The sequence below is a fragment of the Chrysochloris asiatica genome, unplaced genomic scaffold (genome assembly GCF_000296735.1).
Source record: "Chrysochloris asiatica unplaced genomic scaffold, ChrAsi1.0 scaffold00005, whole genome shotgun sequence".
NCBI lineage: Eukaryota > Metazoa > Chordata > Mammalia > Afrosoricida > Chrysochloridae > Chrysochloris > Chrysochloris asiatica.
In genome coordinates this window covers 12339304-12362176 of record NW_006408523.1, presented here as the reverse complement: position 1 = coordinate 12362176, position 22873 = coordinate 12339304, and the positions used below count along the sequence as shown (strand labels likewise).

Here is a 22873-nt window from a genome sequence, read left to right as displayed (position 1 = left end):
GGATAGAGAGAAATACTTTTAACTGATGGTATACGGAGGGGATTATAATCAATGTAATGAAACAAGTTATATGAATTGATGAATGTGAAACTGATGATGTGCCCTGTAAACTTTCACTCAATCCACAATAAAAACCTTAAATAAAAAAAATTTTAAAAAATCAGAATGGAACATGACCACTAAAGCATTAAAGACTGTTGTGGCCTGCGTCCCTCCTTGCCTGAGCCATTTCCCAGATGTGTAGGACGTGCTCAGTCAGGGCACAAAGCTGAGCAGCCACATGCCATTAAGAAAGATTACACACAAAAAGATTCTATTTTTTTAAGTTTATATACCTTTATCCTTTTTCTTGGCCACTGCCATGACACTGGATGACCACATTGGAGATGTGGTCTAAATTTGGAAAGGTGGACCTAGGAGAGGGACCAGTATATATATACTTTGGATATGGACTCAGAATCATCTGGAGTGAAAATATCAGGGTCTTGGGTTCTAGGAACATGATTTGAAAGTGGAGAGGCATATAGTCACATAGTGAGCGTGTTTCAGATTCACACTTCTCAAGGCCTCATCAGAGTAAAGGTGTCCTTGTCAAGGACCTTTCTTGCCCAGGTCTAAGAGTAATAATGTCTACATGGCCAAAGACTGTCTGAAGTGTCTTAATGGACACTCTCTGAAGGGTATAAATGGACACTCTCAATTCTAATGACTTTTTTCTACAGCTTAAATACTGGTTACAGTATTCTTTATAATACTGAATGCTCAGTAATGATTGCTTCACTGAAGTAATAACTGAAAAAATTTACTCAAAATAATTGAAGAAAATATAGCCTTGTCAGTAATTTTTCCTACGTTATTTGTAACTTAGTCAAAGTGAATGCATCAGAATCTCTTTGCTAATTTTTAGTAAGAATGTGGAACATTTCTCTAAAAGCTCTAATGGTTACTATTACCTGTGACTTTTTCTGCGAGACAATGGTTCTATTGACTGATGTATTAAAGAGACATTTACTGTAGACAGCACTCATCTTGATTCCACCTCATTTTTACATTCTTTTGAAACACCTTACATACAACGGAAAACAAACAAATATGCTATACAATTTATTGAGTCACATCCCCATTCCTCTCATGTGTTTTTTCTGCTTGAATCCTTCACCCTCTGGGTGTTGAAGAAAGCTTCACAGAGACAGGAATAATCCAATTAAAAACAGTCCTTTTCCTGCGACTTTGTTAACTATTTTAGAAATTGAATTCTTGTTATAATCTTGGCTGATAAACTTGTTAATGAGGGATTTTACTAAAAAATAAATAAATAAAAATAGAGATTTTCCATAGACACAAATAGCCTGATCTACAAATGATCATTTCTTATAGTTTTTGTATTTTCAGTGAAAATTCTAACATGTCCCCAATGCTTAAATTCTATGGTCTTTTAATAAAATGTCTTATAATTACTTTGATATGCATAATCAGGGAAGCTCAGTCAATGTACCATCTGGAGTTTTTTATACTGTCAGTTAGCATAATGCATTTGTGATTGTTGGTTTTAAGTTCTAAGCATTGTTAAATGTAGCAATCATCTAATTGTTTGCAAACCTTATTCTGATACAAAATATCATTTTTAATATAAACTTTAAAAAAGTGTGTTAAGTTTAAGTTTATAAATAATCATAACTTGAAGTTCATATACGTTTGCTTTTTAGAGCCCCACCTACTGCCATCCAGTTGAGTCTGACTTACAGTAACCACTATATAGGGTTTCTGGGACTGTAAATCTTTACAGAAGCAGAAAGTCTTATCATTCTCCCTCGGAGTAACTAAGGGGTTTGAACTACCAATGTTGAGGTTAGCAGTCCCGTGCTTATCCTACAATGGCATCAGGGCTCCTTGCTTTTTTAGAGGAAGGATGTATTTATTCAGGTCTGTTAGTAAGTGCATTCATTTTTCCCATTTAAAGAGTTATAAAGAGTCCTGGTGGGTGCTGTGGGTTAATGCGCTGGACTGCTAAGTCAGTTTGAGCTGAAAGGTCTGCTCCTCGGAAACCCTATACAGTGTCGCTATGGGTCGGGACCAACTCGACAGCACTTAACAACAATAATATTTACTATATGGAGACCTGGTATGGTGCTGTGGTCTGATGCACTAGATTGCAAGGTCGGTTTGACCCACAAGGTAGGTGGTTCACACTCACCAGCCTCTTCTTGGAAACCCTATACAAGGTGGCTATGAGTCAACTAATTTGACGGCACTTAACAACACCAAAGAGTTGTAAGAGATGTGCAACAGAAACAATGTTTAAAAGGATTCATTTGATATTATAAAAGTTTTATCTTTCTGGTTAAAGCTTAACAGTTTAAGATTTTTAGGATCATAATGATAAACAGAGTCCTGGTGTGGCCCTGTGAGTTAATGCGCTGGACTGCAAGGTCGGTTTGAACTGCACGGTCAGCTGTTCAAGCTCACGAGTCACTCCTCAGAAACCCTATACAGGGTCACTATGAGTCAGAATCAACTTGACAGTTCTTGACAACAACAAATAACAACATTAAATAACATAAAACATGAGTTGGGTTTCTTGCCATTAAAATAATAAGATTTTCTTTGATTATTGGTTTGTAGAAGTAGTTCATTCTTTGCGTAATCTTCTTCCAGGGTAAAGGTAGAGTAGGTTAACCAAGTCACATGGTTTTGAAAAACTAATGTTTTCACCCTTGAGATTTTAGTTAATACAACTAAGGTGTTGTTTCTGAATCATTTGTTAAAAGCTCTAGACTATTTGTTGAATTTTCCAAGAAAAAACTTCGTGGAAAGTCACAAAAGATTTTTCCTATTTCATGAACAAAGTGTTAAAAGATTTTATTTATTGAACTATAGATTCAGATCAAGAGACAAAACTGATTCTCTCTCTTGGGTTAAAAATTTACATGTTGAGTGTTCTCTCTTATGGTGCTGTGGGCTAATGCACTAGACTGCAAAGTCAGTTTGAACCACAGGGTCAGCGGTTCAAGTTCAACAGCTGCTCCTCGGAAACCCTATACAGGGTCGCTATGAGTCAGAATCCACTCCAAGGCACTTAACAACAACAATATTTCCTCTTAAGTTTTACCCAGTGTTAGGCAGAACCAACTCCACAGCACACCACCAATATTAGGTAACAAACATATGATTCTGACTCACAGCAAACAGTATAGGGTTTCTAAGGAGCAGCTTTTCAGTCTGAACCACTGACCTTGCAGTTCAAATGGATCTTGTGGTCCAGTGATTAGCCAACAGCACCACACCAGGACTCCAAACACATATGATGCTACTGCTTTAGTTCTTTCAATTGCTAACTTTGTCACAAGCTTGTTTCTTTACAATCTAGCAGCATAAATGCAAGTGGGTTTAACTAGGTGACTTACTTTGCCTACCTGGTATGGCACTGTGAGATAAAGCAAGGTGGGTTTGAACTGCAAGGTCGGCTGGTCAAATTCACCAGGCGCTCAACAGGGTCTCTATGAGTCGGCACCGACTGGACAGCTCTTCACAACTGCACCAGAAGCTTAATCAGATGTCTAGACACTTGATAGTTTGGTATAAAAGGTACTTACTATGTTTCAAAATTATTACATTTTATCTGAAGCTTTTTGAAAATAAGATTAATCATTTATGTTTAGGAGAACCCAATGGGCAACACTTAACAACATTAACAACACTCCTCCTGATTTTAAATGGACTTTATTTGGCTTTGTTCTGTAATTCATTCCCATCAGATCTTTCACTTAAAAATATGATCAGTTAACTGCAACCATATTAAGTTTTGTCATCTACAGATAAGCTTTTGCTTTGCTGGAACACTTGACCAAAATGTTCCAACAGAAAAATGAACTCTGTTGGGCTTATGAAAAGGACTGACATTTTGGACTTGAAGTCAGCTACCACTGAATCAAGATTTTCAGAACTCTGGTATACAAGGTGATGTAATTAATTTCATAAATTACAGAAAATACAAAATTGTTAAGTGCAGGCGAGTCAGTTCGGACTCATAGCGAGACTCTCCATAAGTTTCTGAGGAGTGATTGGCGGGTCTGAACTGCCGACCTTGTGGTTAGCAGTCTAGTGCTTATCCTACAGGAACAGAAATAAGCCAATGAACAGACAATATGGGTTTTTATGTGGAATAGTTTAAAGTTCTACTCTCGGGATTTAAGAAACCCATTTTTTCTCCTCTCTCATAAATTGTTTTTTTTTTGTTTGTTTTACCTGTAGATTTGGGTCTACTAATGTACTATATATAAGGAGCTCTGGTAACATAGTGTTTACAAATCGGGCTGCCAACCTCAAGGTCATCAGTTCGACACTACCAGCTGTTCCGTGGGAGAAAGATGAGGCGTTCTGCTCCCGTAAAGATTTACAGCCTCAGACACCCTGTGCAGAGTCACTATGAGTCGGAATCGACTTTATGGTACTTAACAACGACAACAACAACAACAATGTACTGTATGAGGTTCCACAGAAGGCAGTTACTACTGATACTGCTCATTAGACCTGTTTCTGTTTTTTGGTTTTAGTACGGAGCCCTTTTGGGTCTTGGGTTTATGAGCTATTTCAACAACATTAGGCTAATTATGAAATAGCCTAATGTTGTTGATATTTCCGTTCTAGCTTTGCCTTTCATGGAGTTGGGGAACCCACACATTTCCCCTCTGTGTCCTTTTAAAAATTGAGTCATGAGAACCATTTGGTGCCTAAAATCCATTTCTGAATTGAACAATGATCCAGAGCATTGTGCACTTTAGAAAAACAGACTCCAAAAAATAATCAGCTCCCATGTAAACTATCACATAATTCACAATAAAACATTAATAAAAATAATCAGACTGGGTGTTAGGGTTAGGGTACATCAGTAATCATTTTCATTGGTCTCCAAGACAATGTTACATAAAATTCCTGTCTGAGGATTGTAATCAAATTGCTACCCTCTTGCTACATATATTGAAATTAGGTCCTCAAAGGAAATCAATCTCACCTTGAGTCAGCTTTACAGATAAGCAAATGGCAAATCTGATATAGACCTGTTGTTGTTGTCAAGTGCTGTCGAGTCCATTCTGACTCACAACGGTTCTGCACAGGGCTTCCAAGGAATGGCGGATGACTTTGAACCGCCGACCTTGCTTTATCCTGCATTGTCACACTAGGACTCTTAATACTCCAATTTGAAATCACAAAAGCAGAGTGCAGAAGATACTCTGAGGATGGTGAACAAATAATTTTTATTAAATTCATGATCAGAGGAGGGGTGGTTTTAGCCTCAGGGAACTTGTCTGGGTGTGTCCTTCAGAATTTATAGATGCGTGTTATCTGGAAGTCGGGATGCCAGGCAGTCATACCCTGACCATCAGCCAAGTGATTGAAGGGCCTAGGATCAATCCTGTAACTTTTTCTAATCTGCAGTTGTGTACATACTCCAGTCAAGTTCCTTTCCTGGTTCTGTAGTCCCGCCTGCACCAGGGATAAACTGATCTGCTGCCCGTGATGATGTTCCAATCATTGCCTTTGTTTTCTGTTGTCTGTAATTAGCCACATGGCTGGGAATTCTCTGGACACCACTAAGGCGTCCTGCTGATTGATGGTTTTCCTCAGCCAATGAGTCTTGTCTTTGCTCTGTTTAAGTTTAATAAAGGGGTCTTCAGGAAATATTTTTTAATTTGGATGTTTTGGGTTTTTTTAAAGTTCTCATTGTGAAATGAATGGTAATTTACATGGGAAAACATTAGTTTTACACTCATCGTTACATTGCAATGATTAGAATCTCCTCTGTGCCTCATCATTCAACACTATTTGCTTCTATTCCCTTTTTTTTTTTTGGAGGGTTGTACACAAAAACACTCGGAGTCCTGGTGTGGCACTGTGGATTAATATGCAGGACTGCAAAGTGAATTTGAACTGCAAGGTTTGAATTTGAACCTTACCAGTCACTCCTTGTTTTTGTTGTTAAGTACTGTGGAGTCGGTTCCAACTCATAGTGACCCTGCACAGGGTTTCTGAGGCTGTAAATCTTTACGGGAGCAGAACGCCTCATCTTTCTCCCACGGAACAGCTGGAAGTTTCTAACTGTGGACCTTAAGGTTAGCAGCGTAATCACTACGCTACCACTCCTTGGAAACACTATAAAGGGTCTTATGGATTGAAACTGACTTTATGACAGTTAACAACAAAAACAATCAGGGTTTTGGGGTTGTTTAAACAACCCAAGGGTACATTCTGCAAGCCTGCCTCCCGGAGGCCAGCACACAGCCTTTCTCTTTCCATGAGTCTAGAGCTGCTCCCTCTCTCCATGTCCCCATCTCTGCCTCCATCTCTGGTGTCTCTGCTTCTCTGGATAGGGTTCCACATTCCGCTCATGCTTTTCTCCCTTGATGATCCTAGGGTCCTCTGTTCCTGGACTATAAGATTAACTACTCTCCCCTTTTTGTTACAAAACTTCTACCTTTACAGTTGTGGCAGTTGCAATTAGTTATAACAATTAATCACTATTGAATCCATAAGAATCTTATCCCCATCTCCTTTCACCAGACCCGTCTAGACAAGATGAAAACTATTCACCGGGGATTCTACCTTCCCCCAACACATTCTGAAACTACCTTCCCCCAACACATTCTGAAACTAAACTCCCTCTTAAAAACTTGTTGCCTTTCTCCATCCCCATCCCCCTCATTTCAGGTAGCCAATGTCTAAGTTGCCTGTCCCTATTAACTCTGTATACAGAGGGGATAAGGTTGATCCTTGATGTGAAGACTCCCTCCCTCTCTGTTAGTATTTTTAGCTACTACATCCATAAGTATAGGTCAAGTTCATCAAGTTATAGTAATTTACACTTGTTTCCTTTATCAAAAATCGTTTTTTTTAATCTTCCTTTAGTTAAGTTCTAATCATCAAGCCATCTGAGGCTATGTCTAATGGGTACTATCCACAAGTTCAGGCGTTCTTGTGCGTGGGTGTTTTCTTGTTTGTTTGTTTTTCAAAACTGGTAAAAAAGAACTGCCCACCACTGGATGGGCAGCAGTGCTTTAACCACGGTGCCACCAGTATTCCTCATCATATCACACGTTTAATATTCTAATATATTTATTGCAGTTCCACAGTCCAGACTGGAAAGAGCTTGAGCTAGAACCTCTGACCTATGTCATTTTCCCGGAGCTGAACTTCCCAGTTCTCGGTTTTCATGAAGCTACAGATGAGTCACACTCCTTTCCCTGAAATGTTATTTTCACCATTGGATCTCAACAAGCACATAAATGTTCCTTCCCTTCACTGCTTTCCTAATTAGTCATCATGATAAAGTCCGATTCCAGGCCCTGATCAGTCTTAGAAACACCGTACCTTGTACAAGTTTCTACAAGTTTCCTTTGAAATCTAACTTTCCGAAAGAAGAGTGGCCCATTCAGCACACCGAAGGTAAATTTGTTGTTATCAAGTGCCATCGAGTCGATTCTGACCCATAGCGACCCTGTACAGACAGGGTTTCCAAGGAGTAGCTAGTGAGCTTGAACCGCCGACTTTGCAGTTCAAACGGATTTGCAGTGTGGCGCATTAACCCACAGCGCCACACCAGGAAGGTAAATAAATGGCACTTTATTGTGCGGCGACTTGCCTGTTTATCGAGGCAGAAGTAACGGCAGGTCTACACGTTCTCCGTACACCCGCTGGCCGCGCTGGACCCCGCCGATTCCGGGCGCGACCCTCCAGGGGTTACGGTGCAAACACTTGGTGCGTCCCCTGAGGGCAGGAGCGCGCGCCGCGCCGACCCTCCACACGGACAGGCCCTGTAAAGCGCAGGCACTAGATCCTGGAAGGACCTCAAGGAAGTCGCGCGGCACACGGAAGTACAGTAAGATTGTTTCCAAATAGTGGGGCTGAGCTCGCTGCGCCCTGCAGGAAGGGCCGCCCAGAAAATATGTCCGAGCCCAGCCAAGAAGGGACAGTGGGGATCCCCGCAGGTCACCTGCAGCCCCCACGTACCTTGCAGAGAGATCCAGGGACTCGGGGCGCTCGGCTCTGACTTGGGCTGGCCCTGAGCTAACAGCGAAGCCGGAACTCCGCCCAGAAGTCGGAACTCCGCCCAGCCGGCTTCCGAGGCCGCGCCCCACATTCCGCACCCCGCAGCCAGCGCCCGGGTCCTGGAAGATCAACTTTCTCTCCAACCATCAACCCCAGGGATCAGAACGCTTTCGTTATTTTTGCCTTTTATTTCTGTTTTTGTTTTCCAGAGGGGATTTAACCAAAGAAACTAACTCCAAATTTTCACTTTGGGAGGGGTTGTTGTTGTGTGTCGTAGAATTAGTTCTGACCCATAGGAGCTCTGGTAGCATAGTTGTTACGAATCGGGCTGCGAGCAGCAAGGTCAGCAGTTTGAAACTACCAGCTGTTCTGCGGGCGGGAGAAAGATGAGGCGTTCTGCTCCGGTAAAGATTTACAGCCTCGGAAACCCTGTGCAGGGTCACTGTGAGACAGAACTGACTCCACAGCACACAACAACAACAACAACATAGCGACCTTGTATAGCGTTTCCAAGGAGGAACTGGTGAGCTTTCGAGGTTCAAACTGACTTGGCAATCCAGTGCATTAGCCCATAACGCCACACCAGGACTCGGCTTGGGAGGGGTTTTGTTGTTAAGTGCAGTGGGTTCCAACTCATAGCAACCCTGTATAAGGTTTCCGTGGAAACCTGAGGAAATCCCCAGGCGCAGGGAAGGAGGAAATTTCAGGAGGTCTTGGGGTTGGAGGAAACAGAAGGATAAGATAAGGAGCTGAGTTTTAGGTTTCCTGAGTTTTAAATTCAAGTTAGTGTCCATTGCTGTTATTAAGTGACCTCAACTCCTAGCGACCAGGGTTTCCAAGGAGCGGGTGTGAACCACCGACCCTTAGGTTAGCAGTTCAGTACTTAATTTACAGCCCACACCAGTTTAATATCCATAGGCCTGCGATACGAGAGAGGTGGGGGTTTGGACAAACAGATTTGAGAATCATTGAGTAGGGAAGAAAGCAGTGGGAAAGCTCTACCAGGCCTTTAATAAAATGAGATGAGAAAGAGTAACTTGGCAAAGATTAGTTCAAATAGGTGATGTGGAAAGGATATGTATTTAAATCCTGACTCTTCCATTTATTACTGAAGTGATTGTGGGCAAGGTTCATTACTGAAGCCCTACATAACAACTGTGACATAACCCAGGACCAGGCAGTGTTGTGTTCTTAAAACAAAGGTTGTGCCTAAAGGTCTCTCTGTTGGCACCTAACAACCACACCAATTTCATCCTTATGACCTACCTCCGAGAGTTGTTTAGGAATCAGCATACGTGATGTCATAAGAAATGGTGCTGTCTGGAACTCCACCCCAACAACAACAATATCAAAAAAGCTACTTTAAATGGTCAGAATCAGCCTTACTGAAACTCTAGAAGATAGTCAAAGACAGGCAACAAAGACAAAGCTTAATCCGGAGAAACGTATTGAAGCAGGTAGATTTTTGTGGCATTTGGCTTACCTTGGTTCTATTCACCTCTTCTGGCAGCTGTATGAATACTTGGTTCTGGAGAATATTCTTGGTCCACAAGGGGTTATGCTTGTCTGTTTTAACCTGTCTGTGGGTTCCTGGAAGGACGGATGCAATGCTTACCCTTAACTAGGCACTCTGTCAAGGTAGAAAAGTGACTACACAGAGGGCAGGCTTTGAAAGCACTGATATTGTTAAGTAATGAAAAGGAACAAACTGTTTGTGCCTAAGGTGAAAAATAATAGATCACCACTTCATTGTTGTTGTTGTTCAGTGGTGTAGAGTTGGGCCCAACTCATGGTGACCCTATTTAGGTTTCTGAGGAGTAACTGGTGGGTTTAAACCAACAGCCTTGCAGTTAGCAGTCCAGTGGGCCTAAAAGCTGGGAGGAAACGCCTAAGAGGGAATGCTGACAGCAATATTTTGTGGGGAATGAAGGTTTTGAAAAGTTCCTGCATATATTATATTTTTAAACAAATAACACATGTATCCTATTTTTTTGTTGTTGTTGTTACCCATGTCCTCCCACACAAAGTTATTTTTATAAAAGCACTATGCTAATTTTATAATGCATGTGTGAAAATATCTCATGGAGGGAGGGTGCAATTGGCAAAATACATACAATACACATGTTATTTGCATAAAAATAGGGTAGTAGGGAATACAGAAAGCTACCAGCATGCCCAGGACAGGACACATACTCAGAAAAGACCTAAGAAGTCCTTAAACTTTCACCTCTGCCTTAGTACAAGTAGTGAAGCCTAAGGCAGAGTTGTAATTGGCTGGCTAAACGTCGAAGGAATGTCCCAACACAGTCATCTCCTTTCTTTCCTCTTCTTCCTTTCTCCCTTTCTTTTTTATTTGGCTCCAGGCATTTAAATTAATCTCAGCCAAACCACTGAAGAACAGAGACTTCCTAGACCACACATGACAAAGAAAGCAGACTTTACAAAAAAATAGTTAAAAGTCGCTAAACAAAAAAGACAACCCTAACCAACAATAAGCAACAACAGAGAAGGGACGGAATCTATTCCAGGATTAGTAGTACATCATGCTACTCAGAACTGTCCAGTTTTCAACAAAAAATTATGAGGCATGGGGATAAAAAAAGAAAAGTTAACAGAAACTATCCTTAAAAATATGACCTTGAATTTATCCCTCCTGAATTTAGAGATCATCTAAAGAACAGACTTGATGCAGTAAACACTAAAGACCGAAGACCAGAAGAGTTGTGGGATGACATCAAGAACATCATACATGAAGAGAGCAAAAAGTCATTAAGAAGACAAGAAAGAAGGAAAGGTCAAAATGGATGTCAGAGGAGATTCTGAAACTTGCTCTCCAGCGTAGAGAAGCTAAAACAAATGGAAGAATTGAAGAGGTCCAAGAGCTGAATAGAAAATTTCAAAGATCAGCTGGTAAGTGTCTTTGAGTCAGTTCTGAGTCATAGTGATCCTGTATAGGATTACCAAGGAGCATCTGGTGGGATTGAATCACCAACCTTGTGGTTAGTACTCCAGTGATGATTCTACAGTGCCACAGTAATTAATTGTCTGCTCCACAGTCTGCCTTGGTCTTGTTTTGGCTGATGTGATTTAGCTTTTCCACCATCTTTTTCCACATATGTAGTCAGTTTGATTCCTGTGTATTTCATCTGGCAAGGTCCAAGTGTATAGTTGCTGTTTTAAAAAGGTTTTGGCATTGAAGAAGTTGTTAGTCTTACAAAATTCTATCATGTGGCCTCCAGTATAATTTCTATCACCAAGCCAGTATTTTCCAACTACAGCTCCTTCCTCTTTGTTTTCAACTTTCTCATTCCAATCACCACCAATTTTCCATGCAGCATGGTTGATCAATTTCAGATAGAAAAAGTTGGTAAAAATTTTCAATTTCTACTTTATAGACTTCAGAAGTTGGTGGGGAAATGTGAAGAATAGTGGTACTAACTGGTCTTCCTTGTAGGTGGTTATTGTCCTACACCAGCAGCACTGCACTGAGAGGGAGATCTTGAAATGCTCTTTTTGATGATAAATGCAGTGCCAATCCACTTCCCCTTCAGTTTGTCATTTCCAATATAGTAAACCATACGATTGTAAACCATATCACAATTATATGGGAAATAGTGTGGGAAATTGCTTTCTGTTTTCTCAATTGTTTTTAAAATGGATATATCATTTTCCTCTCCTTTTTGTTGTGATTTAGGTGAAATCGATTTTCTACTCAATAATTCATATACATTTTGTATCAGGGCAATGACTGCAATCCCCGTCATGTAACAACATCCTTCCCACCTCATTCCTGTGTTTCTCTTTTCCATTCGAAGTTATTTCTGGTATCTTTCTGTCTTCTGAGCTTTGTCCCTGGGCAAATACTGCCCTTTTGATCTCCTATGGTTAATTGTTCTAGTGAGTGTTATTGTTCATCTTATAGGTGTTTTCCTAATTCACACCTAGTTAAAGGGGAAACTTCTTGTTGTTAAGTACCGTGGAGTCGGTTCCGACTCATAGTGACCCTGCACAGGGTTTCTGAGGCTGTAAATCTTGACCGGGGCAGAACGCCTCATCTGTCTCCCGCGGAACGCTGGTAGTTTCGAACTGCCGACTTTCAGGTTAGCAACCCAATTCGTAACCACTAGGCTACCAAAGGGGGTTCAAAACCAAACAAAAACTACCGAAAATGAAAAACAAAATACGTCAAAACAGACCGTTTGCGAATAGCAAAAAACTGTCTCTAGGCCTCTGAGCTCCAAGTTTTCGGTGAGCATGGAAATTGACTCCTAACGTAATCTCTACCTTTCGTTTCATTGCTGTAGCCGGTCTTGCGCCCTCTACCGTAAACTATCCTCATTCCTCCACCGCCTGCCACCCTACAGGGTCTCCCGCTGGCCCGACAGACGCGCGGCGCGGCAAGTCTCTCCGTAACGTCCTTTTGTCGTCGCTCCTCTGGGAGTTGTAGTTTGTGTGGGTCCTGGGACGCTGTAACTGAGCGTGGAAGACCCGGCGGGAACTACACATCCCAGGAGGCCTCGCGTAGGAGCGGGGCAGTCCGGAGGCAGGGCGAGACAGAGGCGGGCCTCCCACCGGGCAGCGGCTGTGGCGGCTCATTTGTAAATGCGGCGGGAGTCGGCTGCTCAGCCGGTGCAGGTCTGCGCGGACTGAGCGGTGAGAGGGCGCGGAACGGTCGTTGCCGGGCCGAGGAGACCACTGACAGGTCGCCAGGGATCGGCCAACCCGGACAGGGGAGCTCAGCGGCGGGGCCCGGTGGTCGGGCGGCAGCGGGAAACGCCGGTGTAATACCTTCCACAGGTTAAAGCTATTGTTTCTTACTTGCTGGTGGGTTTGCGCTCTTTCCTCTGTGTGGGTGCATCGCTTTCATCCCTGTGAAGTGCTGTTCTAAAGTTTTCACTATAAATGTGGCATTTGACAAGTAGACTTTTAAGGAAGTACTTTATTTTAGGGTGTTGATTCACTTAACAACAAGCCAGCCTGTTACTTTTCAGGGTCTGTTTCTTCTCAGATGCAGATAATTTACCTCCCTCCACCCCCAATGGCTTTAAGAACGTTAATACCAGATCTCTGCAATAAAGCGAATGTCGCAATAAAGCCAGCCGCACGAATATTTTGATTTCCCAGTTTGTGTTTTGTTTGGTTGTTGTTGTTGTTAAGGGCCGTGAGTCGGTTCCTACTCCCAGCGACCCTGTCTAAGGTTCCGGAGCGGCTGATCGATTTACCTCCAACCGTGAGGTTCATACCGACACCAGGACTTTAATGTTTTTAAAAGTTACGCTTTCACTATACTGTACTTTATTTAAAGTGTGCAATCGCATTATGAAAAAGTTTTAAATGTTGTGAGAAACAGACCAAATTGTGAGACAGAGACAGGTAGGAAGTGAGCACATATTGTTGGAAAAAGCTGATTTGCGGCCCACAGGTTTGCCACAAACCTTCAATTTGTAAAATACTCAATATCTGCAAGGTGCAATAAAAGGAGATTTGCCTGTATAGTGGTTTCAAGGCTGACAATTTGTTTCCATTTGCTTTTGAGATAGAGTCCACATTACTAATCCTAGCTGTGCATCTTGGCTGTAACTGTGGTCCTGTTACAAAGGGTTTACTCTCAATAATAAATAGCCGTCAGAAGTAAAACAGTATTTTTATACTTTATCTTGATATTAAGTTTGAGTTTTGGATTGTAATAATGAAATGAAAGTGGAGAATTTTTTTTTTCCAGGTGGGTAAAGACCCATGTCTTACCCGAATGTTACAAAAAATTATAGTAGAGAATTTTTCTTTAAAAATTCACAACAAATTATTGTGACGAAATATACATACTAAAACATTTGGCCAATTGAGCATTTTTTACATGTACAGTTTGGTTATATTATGACATTGTGTTCATCATGCTGTGCACTCAACACCACTATCTGTTTCCAAATTTTTCTGTTACCCTGAATAGAATCTTAGTGCCCACTAAGCAGGTGCCGCCAGGTGTAGCCACTAATAAGCTTGGGTCTTTATACATTTGCCTATGTGAGTAGATGTTTAATGTAAATGAGTTCCTATAGTATTTGCCCTTTATGACTGACATTGTGTGCTCGCTCATGTTTTCAAGGTTGATCCATGTTGTAGCATGTTTCAGGACTTCATTTCTCTTTGTGGCTGAGTATACTCCTGGTGTGGCGTTGTGGGTTCATGTGCCAGACCGCAAAGCTGTTTGAACTGCTAGGTTGACAGTTCAAGCTCACCAGTCGCTCCTCGGAAACCCTATACAGGGTCGCTATGGGTCGGAACCGACTTGACGGCACTTACTAATAACAACAACAACATACTCCTGGTGTGGCTCTGTAGCATCATCATTAGACTGCTAACCACAAGGTCAGCAGTTCAAACCCACCAGCTGCTCCTTGGGAACCCTAGAGTCACTATGAGTCAGAACTGACTTGATGGCAGTTAACAACAGCGACCTACTCCGTTGTATATTTCCACACTTCACTTGCTGTCATGGTTAAGTTCCAAAGACCTGGTCATTATTCAGAAATCAGCGTTAGTGAATATGGAAAATGACCCCATCAGATCGCAAAATGGAGGAGGGCTACAAAATGATGTTACTGCCAAATGGCATTTTATAGCTAGCTGTCAGACCACTGAGTCATGACCCAGTCAAGTTACCACCTAACCTTAACCATCACAGCTTTCACCTACTACTCCCGCGTGCACCCTGTCATGCATTACTGTCACTAATACACAAAATAGATCAAGGCTAGGTTTTTCACTTTTGTAGTATATGGGAAATGTTGGATAACAAGGTAGTTGCCAGGTGAGCCGCAGGCAGGTGTACCACATTTTGCCTATCCATTCATCTCTTGAAGAGCATGTGGTTGTTCTACCTTTTGGCTTTTATGAGGACTGTTGCCATGAACGGTGGTGTTCCTGTATCTTTCCAATGCCCCTGCTTTCCAGCCATTGTTTAAAACTTCGTCTTGAAGCATTGCTTGTGTGTTTGGTCCTAAGAGTTTGAAGATTTTAGTTCTTACTTTTAGGTATTTGATACATTTGGAGTTAATTTTTATATGTGGTGTGACATATGAGTCCAGCTTCATTGCTTTTCACAAACTTTTTGGAGTTCACTCATATTCCACTAGTATAATTCCACGTGGAATTATATTAGTACCTGACTGTTCTAATTATTGTAGCTTTGATAGTGCTTTGTTCTTTTACAGTTTTACTTTGGCTATTAATTGTTGTTGTTGTTGTTATGTGCCGTGGAGTCGGTTCCGACTCATAGCGACCCTGTACAGGGTTTCCGAGGCCGTACATCTTTATGGGAGCAGAAAGCCTCATCTTTCTCCCGTGGAACAGCTGGTAGTTTCGAACTGCTGACCTTACTGTTCGCAGCCCGATTCATAACCACTACGCTACCAGAGCTCCTTTGGCTATTAATAGCATCTCTCTCATAATTCCAGGTAAATTTGAGGATTGACGTTTCCATTTATGCAAAGAAGGCTACCTGAATTATGATACAGGGATTGTGTTGAATGTATAAATCACTTTCAGTTGTATTGACATCTCAACAATATTAAGTCATCCATTCCATAAAAATGGAATGTCTTTCCGTTTATTTTGATAGGTAGATGCCTACTGTTTGGTCAACTCAACTCATGGACTCATGGTGACATTATGTGCAACAGAATGAAACACTGCCGCCCACCCCCAGTCTTGTGTCATGATTGCTGTCATGCCCAAGTTCATCATTATAGCCTTTGTGTCAGTCCTTCTGTCTGCCCTTGCTGGCTGCAGTGTGATGAATCACTGTTGTATGACTTTTCTTGCTCTGGTCTTTTAACTTCCACTAACTAAATGATGGGTAGGTTTATGTAGATAAGGTGCTTGTGGTTGGCCAAGGAGATTGACAGCTTGCTGGTAATGCAAATAAGGTGCTTGGCACTCTTTTGGGGGTGGTACTTTGCTGGGGTGGTGTGTGGGTTAATGGGCCAGACTGCAAAGCCTTGAACTTCACGGTCAGTGGTTTAAGCTCACCAGTCACTCCTTGGAAACCCTATACAGGGTCGCTATGGGTCAGAACCAACTCGACTCGACGGCATTAAGAACAACAACTATGCAAATATGGTATAGGAACCCTAACAGGGGATTGGTTCGTTTTGCCATCCCAAGGAGCTTAAAATGAGCTTTCCCAGAGGGACCTCACTCCTTGCACAAAGAAGATGGGAGCAGAGTCTGTCATTTGGACTAGGGAGTCCCTGTGCTGAGACCAGTTGTTGTTGTTAAGTACAGTGGGGAGTTAGTTGCGACTCATAGTGACCCTGCACAGGGTTTCCGAGGCTGTAAATCTTTACGGGAGCAGAAAGCCTCATCTTTTTCCCATGGAATGGCTGGTAGTTTCGAACTGCTGACCTTGAGGTTAGCAGCCCGATTCACAACCACTACGTTACCAGAGCTCTTTGTAGGCAGAGTTGTAAAAGCAGAGGCTGTGTAAGATTGTGAGAAGTAGTGATAGAGAAACAGCAGCAGCAGAACCAGGGCACGAGATGACGCACATGGAGTAAAGCAGCGATGGTGAGTGTTCTGACCCACGCAGCCAGAGACCTGAGGTCCATGGACAGGAGGCTGTGTGTGGTGCCTCCAGGCTTGTTGGTGGAGCTAGGCATGCCAACCCATGGGGTGAGAGAACTGAGTGCCTCGGACAAGGCTTGCTGGTGAAGTGGAGTGACCCTGAATGCTTATTGGCGGAGCTATGAAGTTTTATAACATTTGCCTAAGCAGAGGAGACTCTGGACCAAGTTGCTGAGAGGTGAGGGCTGCCTGCAGCTGTGTTTGAGATGCTGCCATGATGGAAGAATTGTACCCTGAGTAGTTTCTGCTTCTGAATTGTGACCTGTCACTACCCTAATAAGCCCTGTAATTGTAAGTGTGGTAGGGTAGTTGTGTGTGGCCCTTACGACAAAGGGTTAAACCCAGCAGAGCAGCAGTGCTGAGGGACGGTGGTTGGCTTCAGAATGCTGACCAGCCTCCAGAGGGCAGCTATTTTGACCTTGTTTCTTCCTCCCGCTTGTGAAGTTAGAGGAAGCTGAAGTGCATGCCCGGTCTGCCGTCCCTGTTTTGACACGGGCTCCAACATTACAGCAATACCTAAGTCGCTATAATTCAGCAAGCAGGGGCGCTCTCTTTATTTAGCTCTTTAATTTCTGTCATCATTGTTTTATAGTTTTCAGTGTACAAGTCTTCTAACCCCCTGGTTAAATTTATTCTTAAGTGTTTTATTCTTTTAAGCGCTATTGTAAATGGAATTGTTTTCTTAATCTCCTTTTCAGATTGCTCCTTGCTAACATATGGAAACCCAGATTTTTGTGTGTTGACCTTGTACCTTGCTATTTTGTTAAATTCATTTATGAACCTTAGTGTTTGTTTTTTTTTATAGATTCTTTTGGATTTTCTGTGTTTATGATCATGTCATATGCCAGTAGGGATAGTTTGCTCCTTTTTTCCTGATTTAGATGTATCTTACATCTTTTTCTTACCGAATTGCTCTGACTAGCCTTCCAGTATAATATTAATAACAATGGGAGCTTGGATATCCTTTTCTTGATGCTATTCTTAGGGGAAGTTCTTTTTGTCGTTTTTGATCTTATAAAATGACCTTTCAGCTTATGTCTTTCTTAAATTTATACTTCAAAAAGTTTCCTGCCAAGGACCATTGAAATTTAACTAAGCTTACCTGGAGGCTTTTGGTAAAAAGCTTTTAGCTTCAGATAGAGACTTCCAGCTAAAAAGTAATTAGAATTAGTTTTCTTAAAACAGGTTTAAAAATGATTCAGGAATGACATGCTTCTAGTAAGGAGCATTTATCTTAAGTGTGCTGCCAAAATTTACATACACCAGTGTAGTAATAGCCTAGGTAAAGATAACGAACACTTTCTATTCCCTTTGAAGGCAGGGCAACTGTTCTGACTTTGGGCTTTTTTGTACTTAACTTAGATTATGTTTTTAACACCCATAATGTTAGGTGAACTGATTTATCACTTGCATAAATAAGATCACTATGATTGGATGATTGGATTCAGTAGTGCTTTTAAGGTTTTTTGTTTTTTGTTAGGGCTGAGAATGTACATAGTAAAACTCCAGCGTCCACAGTTTCCGCCTGTACAGTTCAGTGGCGTCCATTTTAGTCTTCACGTTTGACAAGAATTCTTGCTCTCCTTTCTGAGTTGTTCTTCCCCCATCAACATACAGTCATAGCCCCTGACGTTCCTATTTAATCATACAACTTACTGTTTACAGTTTGATTCCATACAGAGAGCTCTTCAAAGACCGTGTGTGCACGGCACACATTTTTAACTAGCTCAGCTAAACAGTTATTAGGTGGATCTCAGGTTATTTGAGCTACTCAATTTTGGATATTTAGGACTTTAAAAAATACTTAGTACATTTTCATTCCAGGTTGAGGTTTGGGTAGTTTGGGGTAAAAAAATCTAGTATCTGTAACTAATTTTTCTTGACCATCTTCTGTCTACAGGTACTGGAAACCAGTAGCTCTTCTAGAGTTTTGCATTACTTCACTGGAGCAGCATTGTTGGACTAAAATGTTCCTGATGCCATCTTCTTCGGAACTGAACAGTGGGCAGAACTTCTTAACCCAGTGGATAACCAATCCTTCTCGGGCTGGGGTCATATTAAATCGTGAATTTCCTGTTTTGGAAGCAGATGGAGACAGTCAAGCAGCTGTGGTCCTTTCTTCCAGTTTTCCTATTAAAGCCACGCAGTTTTCAAATAGCTTCAGCTTTATAAGTGAAGAAGATTCACTCCATGAAGAACAGAAGTTGGAGTCTAACTTCTCTTACAAACTCCAGTCAGATCAATCTAAAACACATGCAGTTTCTCCTGTAACTAAACAGGAACCACAAATAGTGGCACATCAGGATGTTCCTGTACACTGGGAAGATAAAACACATGACTTTATCCCAGATCATGCAAATGAATTCAAGAAAACGGCTTACAAAGACCCACTTTTTAAAAAACTTGAACAGGTAGAGCATGATGATATATTTGTGTTTCTGCAGGTCTCTGTTCCTGTCAATAAGTCACCTCTTCCATGTCTGCTGCTTGCTTCTCCCTCCTCACTCTGAACGTTTCCCCTTCACCTAATGTGAAACCCTGAAGCATTTTTCATATGTAAGATAGACACATAACACTGAATGTCTTTTAGGTTGCTACCCCATTTGGTAGAAATAAATTAGAAATGGTTGATAAAAATTCAGAGAAAAAAGCTGATGATCACAAACATACTGTTGCGTCCCCTTCTTTAAGAATCGAAGGGTTGGTGCTTGTACAGCTGTTCCAATTTAAGTTTTTATTGTGAATTGAGTGATTAGTTTACACGGGGGAACACTTACCATTTCGTTGCAATGATTACAATCTCCTCTGTGCATTCAACAGTATTTGATTCTATTCCCTCTGTTTTGATTTTTTGGAGGGTAGGGTGGAGAATACACAAAAGCTCTCAGGAATATATAATCATTTAAACAACCAAAGGACACATACTGCAAGTCTGCTCCTGGCCACCAGTTCTTAGTCCTTCTCTTCTTATTCCATGAGTCTAGAGTCCTCAGCTGCTCTATTTCTCCATGCCCTCATTTCTGCCTCCATCTCTGGTGTCGCTGCTTCTCTGGATAGGGCCCCATAGTCCACTTATGCTCTTCTCCCTTGATGGTCCTAGGGTCCTCCGTTCCTGGATTGTAAGATTAACTAACTCCCTTCTTTTTGTTACAAACTTCTACCTATATGGTTGTGACAGTCACCGTTATGTCCCTATTTTTAATGGAGGTGATTAATAAGGTTAGCTTTATGAGATAGGGGATGTTTGGTAGCAGCTTGCGTTACGTAGGAATCCCTCTTTGAAAGGAGTTGTTGTTTGTGCCGTGGAGTCAGTTCCGACTCATAGCGACCCTGTACAGGGTTTCCGAGGCTGTAAATCTTTACGGGAGCAGATAGCCTCATCTTTCTCCTGCGGGACAGCTAGTAGTTTCATATTGCTGACCGTGAGATTAGCAGCCCAGTTCATAACCACTATGTACCAGAGTTAGAGGGAGTCAAAGGTAAATGTAAGAAGCAGAGTTTTGTGAGGAAATGTAATCTTCATTTAATAAAGTTCATTTTTTGTTTAAAAAGTTGAAAGAAGTACAGCAGAAGAAGCAGGAACAACTGAAGAGGCAACAATTAGAGCAGCTCCAAAGACTCATGGAAGAACAAGAGAAGCTCCTCACTCTGGTGTCTGGACAACACACATTCCCAGGTATTTTTGCTTATATAGGGCGGGCCTTCAGTTAGTAGGGTGTTGTGGCAGTGGTGGTGTTAGTTAAGTGCTGTTGAGTGGTTTCCAACTCAGACACCCTGTATGGGGTTTCCACGGAGCGGCTGATGAGTTTGAACTGCCAACCTTGTGGTTCAAACCGATCTTGTGGTCCAGCGCTCTATCCCCCAGCCCACACCAGGACTTCCAGTGCTGTAGAGTTGCTTACATTGCTTACCATTAGTAGTGAGTGACGTGTTGGACTGGTAATCACAAAGCCAGCAGTTCGAATCCACCAGCTACTCCATGGGAGAAAGATGAGGCCTTTTCCTCTGTCAAAGATTTACAGTAGCCTTGGAGACCCTGGCTCATAGAGCGTCACTGTGAGTCAGAACCGACTCGACGGCACGGAGCAGCAGCGGCAGTTACTCGATAGTCTGCTTCTGTCATCTGGTGCAAACGCCAGTCTCATAGGGTCCAGGTAGGTAACTGTGAGATGGGGACAAGTGGGGTTTGTGGCAGTCTGGAGTGTGTGTGCCGTACTTGAAAGCATTCACATTTATTTTGTTGTAAAATGTCCAGTAGAAGCCAAATTTGGTTCTGGGTTATTGGTTTACAGATGGCTCGATGCACGGCAAACTGCTTGGGGCCATAAAAGTAAACTTATACAGCAGCCGTACCAAAAATGCTTTGTTGTAGCCTCTGACAGTATTCTTTTGTTGTGTGCTACGTGAGTTCAACAGAAAGCATGATGTGCTTGTTTATCAGGGAAAACTGTTGAAATGTGATCCGGAGGAGTGGCTTTGACAGTTTTCTGTTGCACTCCATAGTAACGAAAACACTTTAAATCCTGATTCAGTGAAACAGAAATTTCATAAACAAGTTCTTATTAGTGTCCTGGAATATAGTAAGGATATTTTCTTTTTTTAAAAAAAAAAAAAATTTAAGTAACAAAATCTTGCTTGTGATCTATTTATTGTATCTGGTGATAAAATCATTGCTAATGGTTTGTGCTCCACAATTTGAAAACCAGTGATTTTGGAGGACTGTATGTAATGCAGTGCTTCTAATGCTACCTTTTAAAAGCCACAGTGATGACTCAGGAAAGTGGCTGTTCTATTCAGAGACTAAGCTAGGCATTGAACACACCAAGAAGAAAAGATCTCCTTATGGTGTACATAAAAGTAACCGTGAACTTCACTTAAAACTAGCACTATGTGGTAGAGTGACAGGGGAGTGATCCCCAGTCATTAATATAAGAAATAACCCCATTTACTCAGGGAACAGTTCACTTTAGGGCAGTGGTTTTCCATCTGTTACGGTCTTAGGACCCCTTAACGACTCTTTAAGTTCTGGAAGACCCCAAAGAGCTTTTGTTATTGGAGCTGTATGTATCAATATTTACTGTATTAGAAATTTAAAAATTAAGTTCGTGAGAAGAATGGTATTGCTTTGCATTTGCTTTGCATCTTTTGAACCTCTGGCTTAAAAGAATTCTTCTACTTCTACACTCAGTCTATTAAGGTATGCTGTGTGGATTGAAGTAAAAAATCCAGCCTCACATGGATATGTACTAAAAAAGGAGAGGAGTTATTTTCATATCTTTTTCAGGTAATAATGGTTATTCTTTGATATGATATTGCACTAAAACTCAACAAATGATGGTTTGTAGGCATTATTTGCCATATGGAATTCAGAAACCCTACTAAACAGCATTTTTGTAATTATTAAAATATATTGTGATATCTTGATTTTTTAGTGACTTTTATCATGCATAATTTGGTAATATGTATTGGTTCACTGAGTTATGTAGGTCTTCAAAATGTTAAAATGTGTCATTACACATAGAGATGATCTTGAAGTCATGTAAAGCTGTCAAGCTCATAATGATTTTCCAAACAATATGTTTTCCGAAATTACAGTTTTTACTTGAAAACTGACATTTATCACTGACACCAAACACTGACAGTTGTTTTTCTTAAAGTGACTGACTCACTTGTTTGACTTTTGAGAAAATGTCTACCATGTATCCTCATTTAAATAAGTGGTTTGTCATTCAGTCTTTTTTAAAATAATATTTTAATGTTTAAGGTGAAAGTATACGCAGCAAGTTAGGTTCCCTTGTAACAATTTCTGGACTCCGTAGGATAAGCACGAAGTTGGCCCTTTGAGGCTATCAGTTGCTCTGGAGGAGAAAGATGAAGCTTTCTGCTCCCGCAAAGATTTACAATCATGGAAACCCTATAAAGACTTGCTATGAGACGGAACTGACAGCATTTTACAACAACAGAAGGCAAATGATTCCGTGATATTGGTTACCTTATCCATAGTGTGTCCTCATACTCATTCCAGTCTGACTGTACCATTTCCAGTACTCTAGTGTCCTTACGACAAAACCTTTTGAGAGTGTTAAAGAGCAAAAATGTCAGTTTGTCGTACTGTGGTGGCTTGTGAGTTGCTATGATTCTGAAAGCTATGCCACCGGTATTTTAAATAACCATCAGGGTCACCCATGGGGGACTGGTTTCAGATGAG

At 41.5% G+C, this 22873-nt stretch overlaps 1 protein-coding gene across 1 annotated transcript in view; it reads left to right on the top strand.

The window, feature by feature from the left end:
- The first annotated feature begins 18632 nt into the window (after window positions 1–18632).
- CENPJ (centromere protein J) overlaps window positions 18633–22873 on the top strand; it is a 45696-nt gene continuing 41455 nt past the window's right edge. Inside the window, exons 1-2 of the mRNA XM_006831976.1 lie at window positions 18633–19076; window positions 20218–20341. Of these exons, the coding sequence (XP_006832039.1) occupies window positions 18633–19076; window positions 20218–20341 (568 nt within the window). The remainder of the gene's footprint in view (window positions 19077–20217; window positions 20342–22873) is intronic.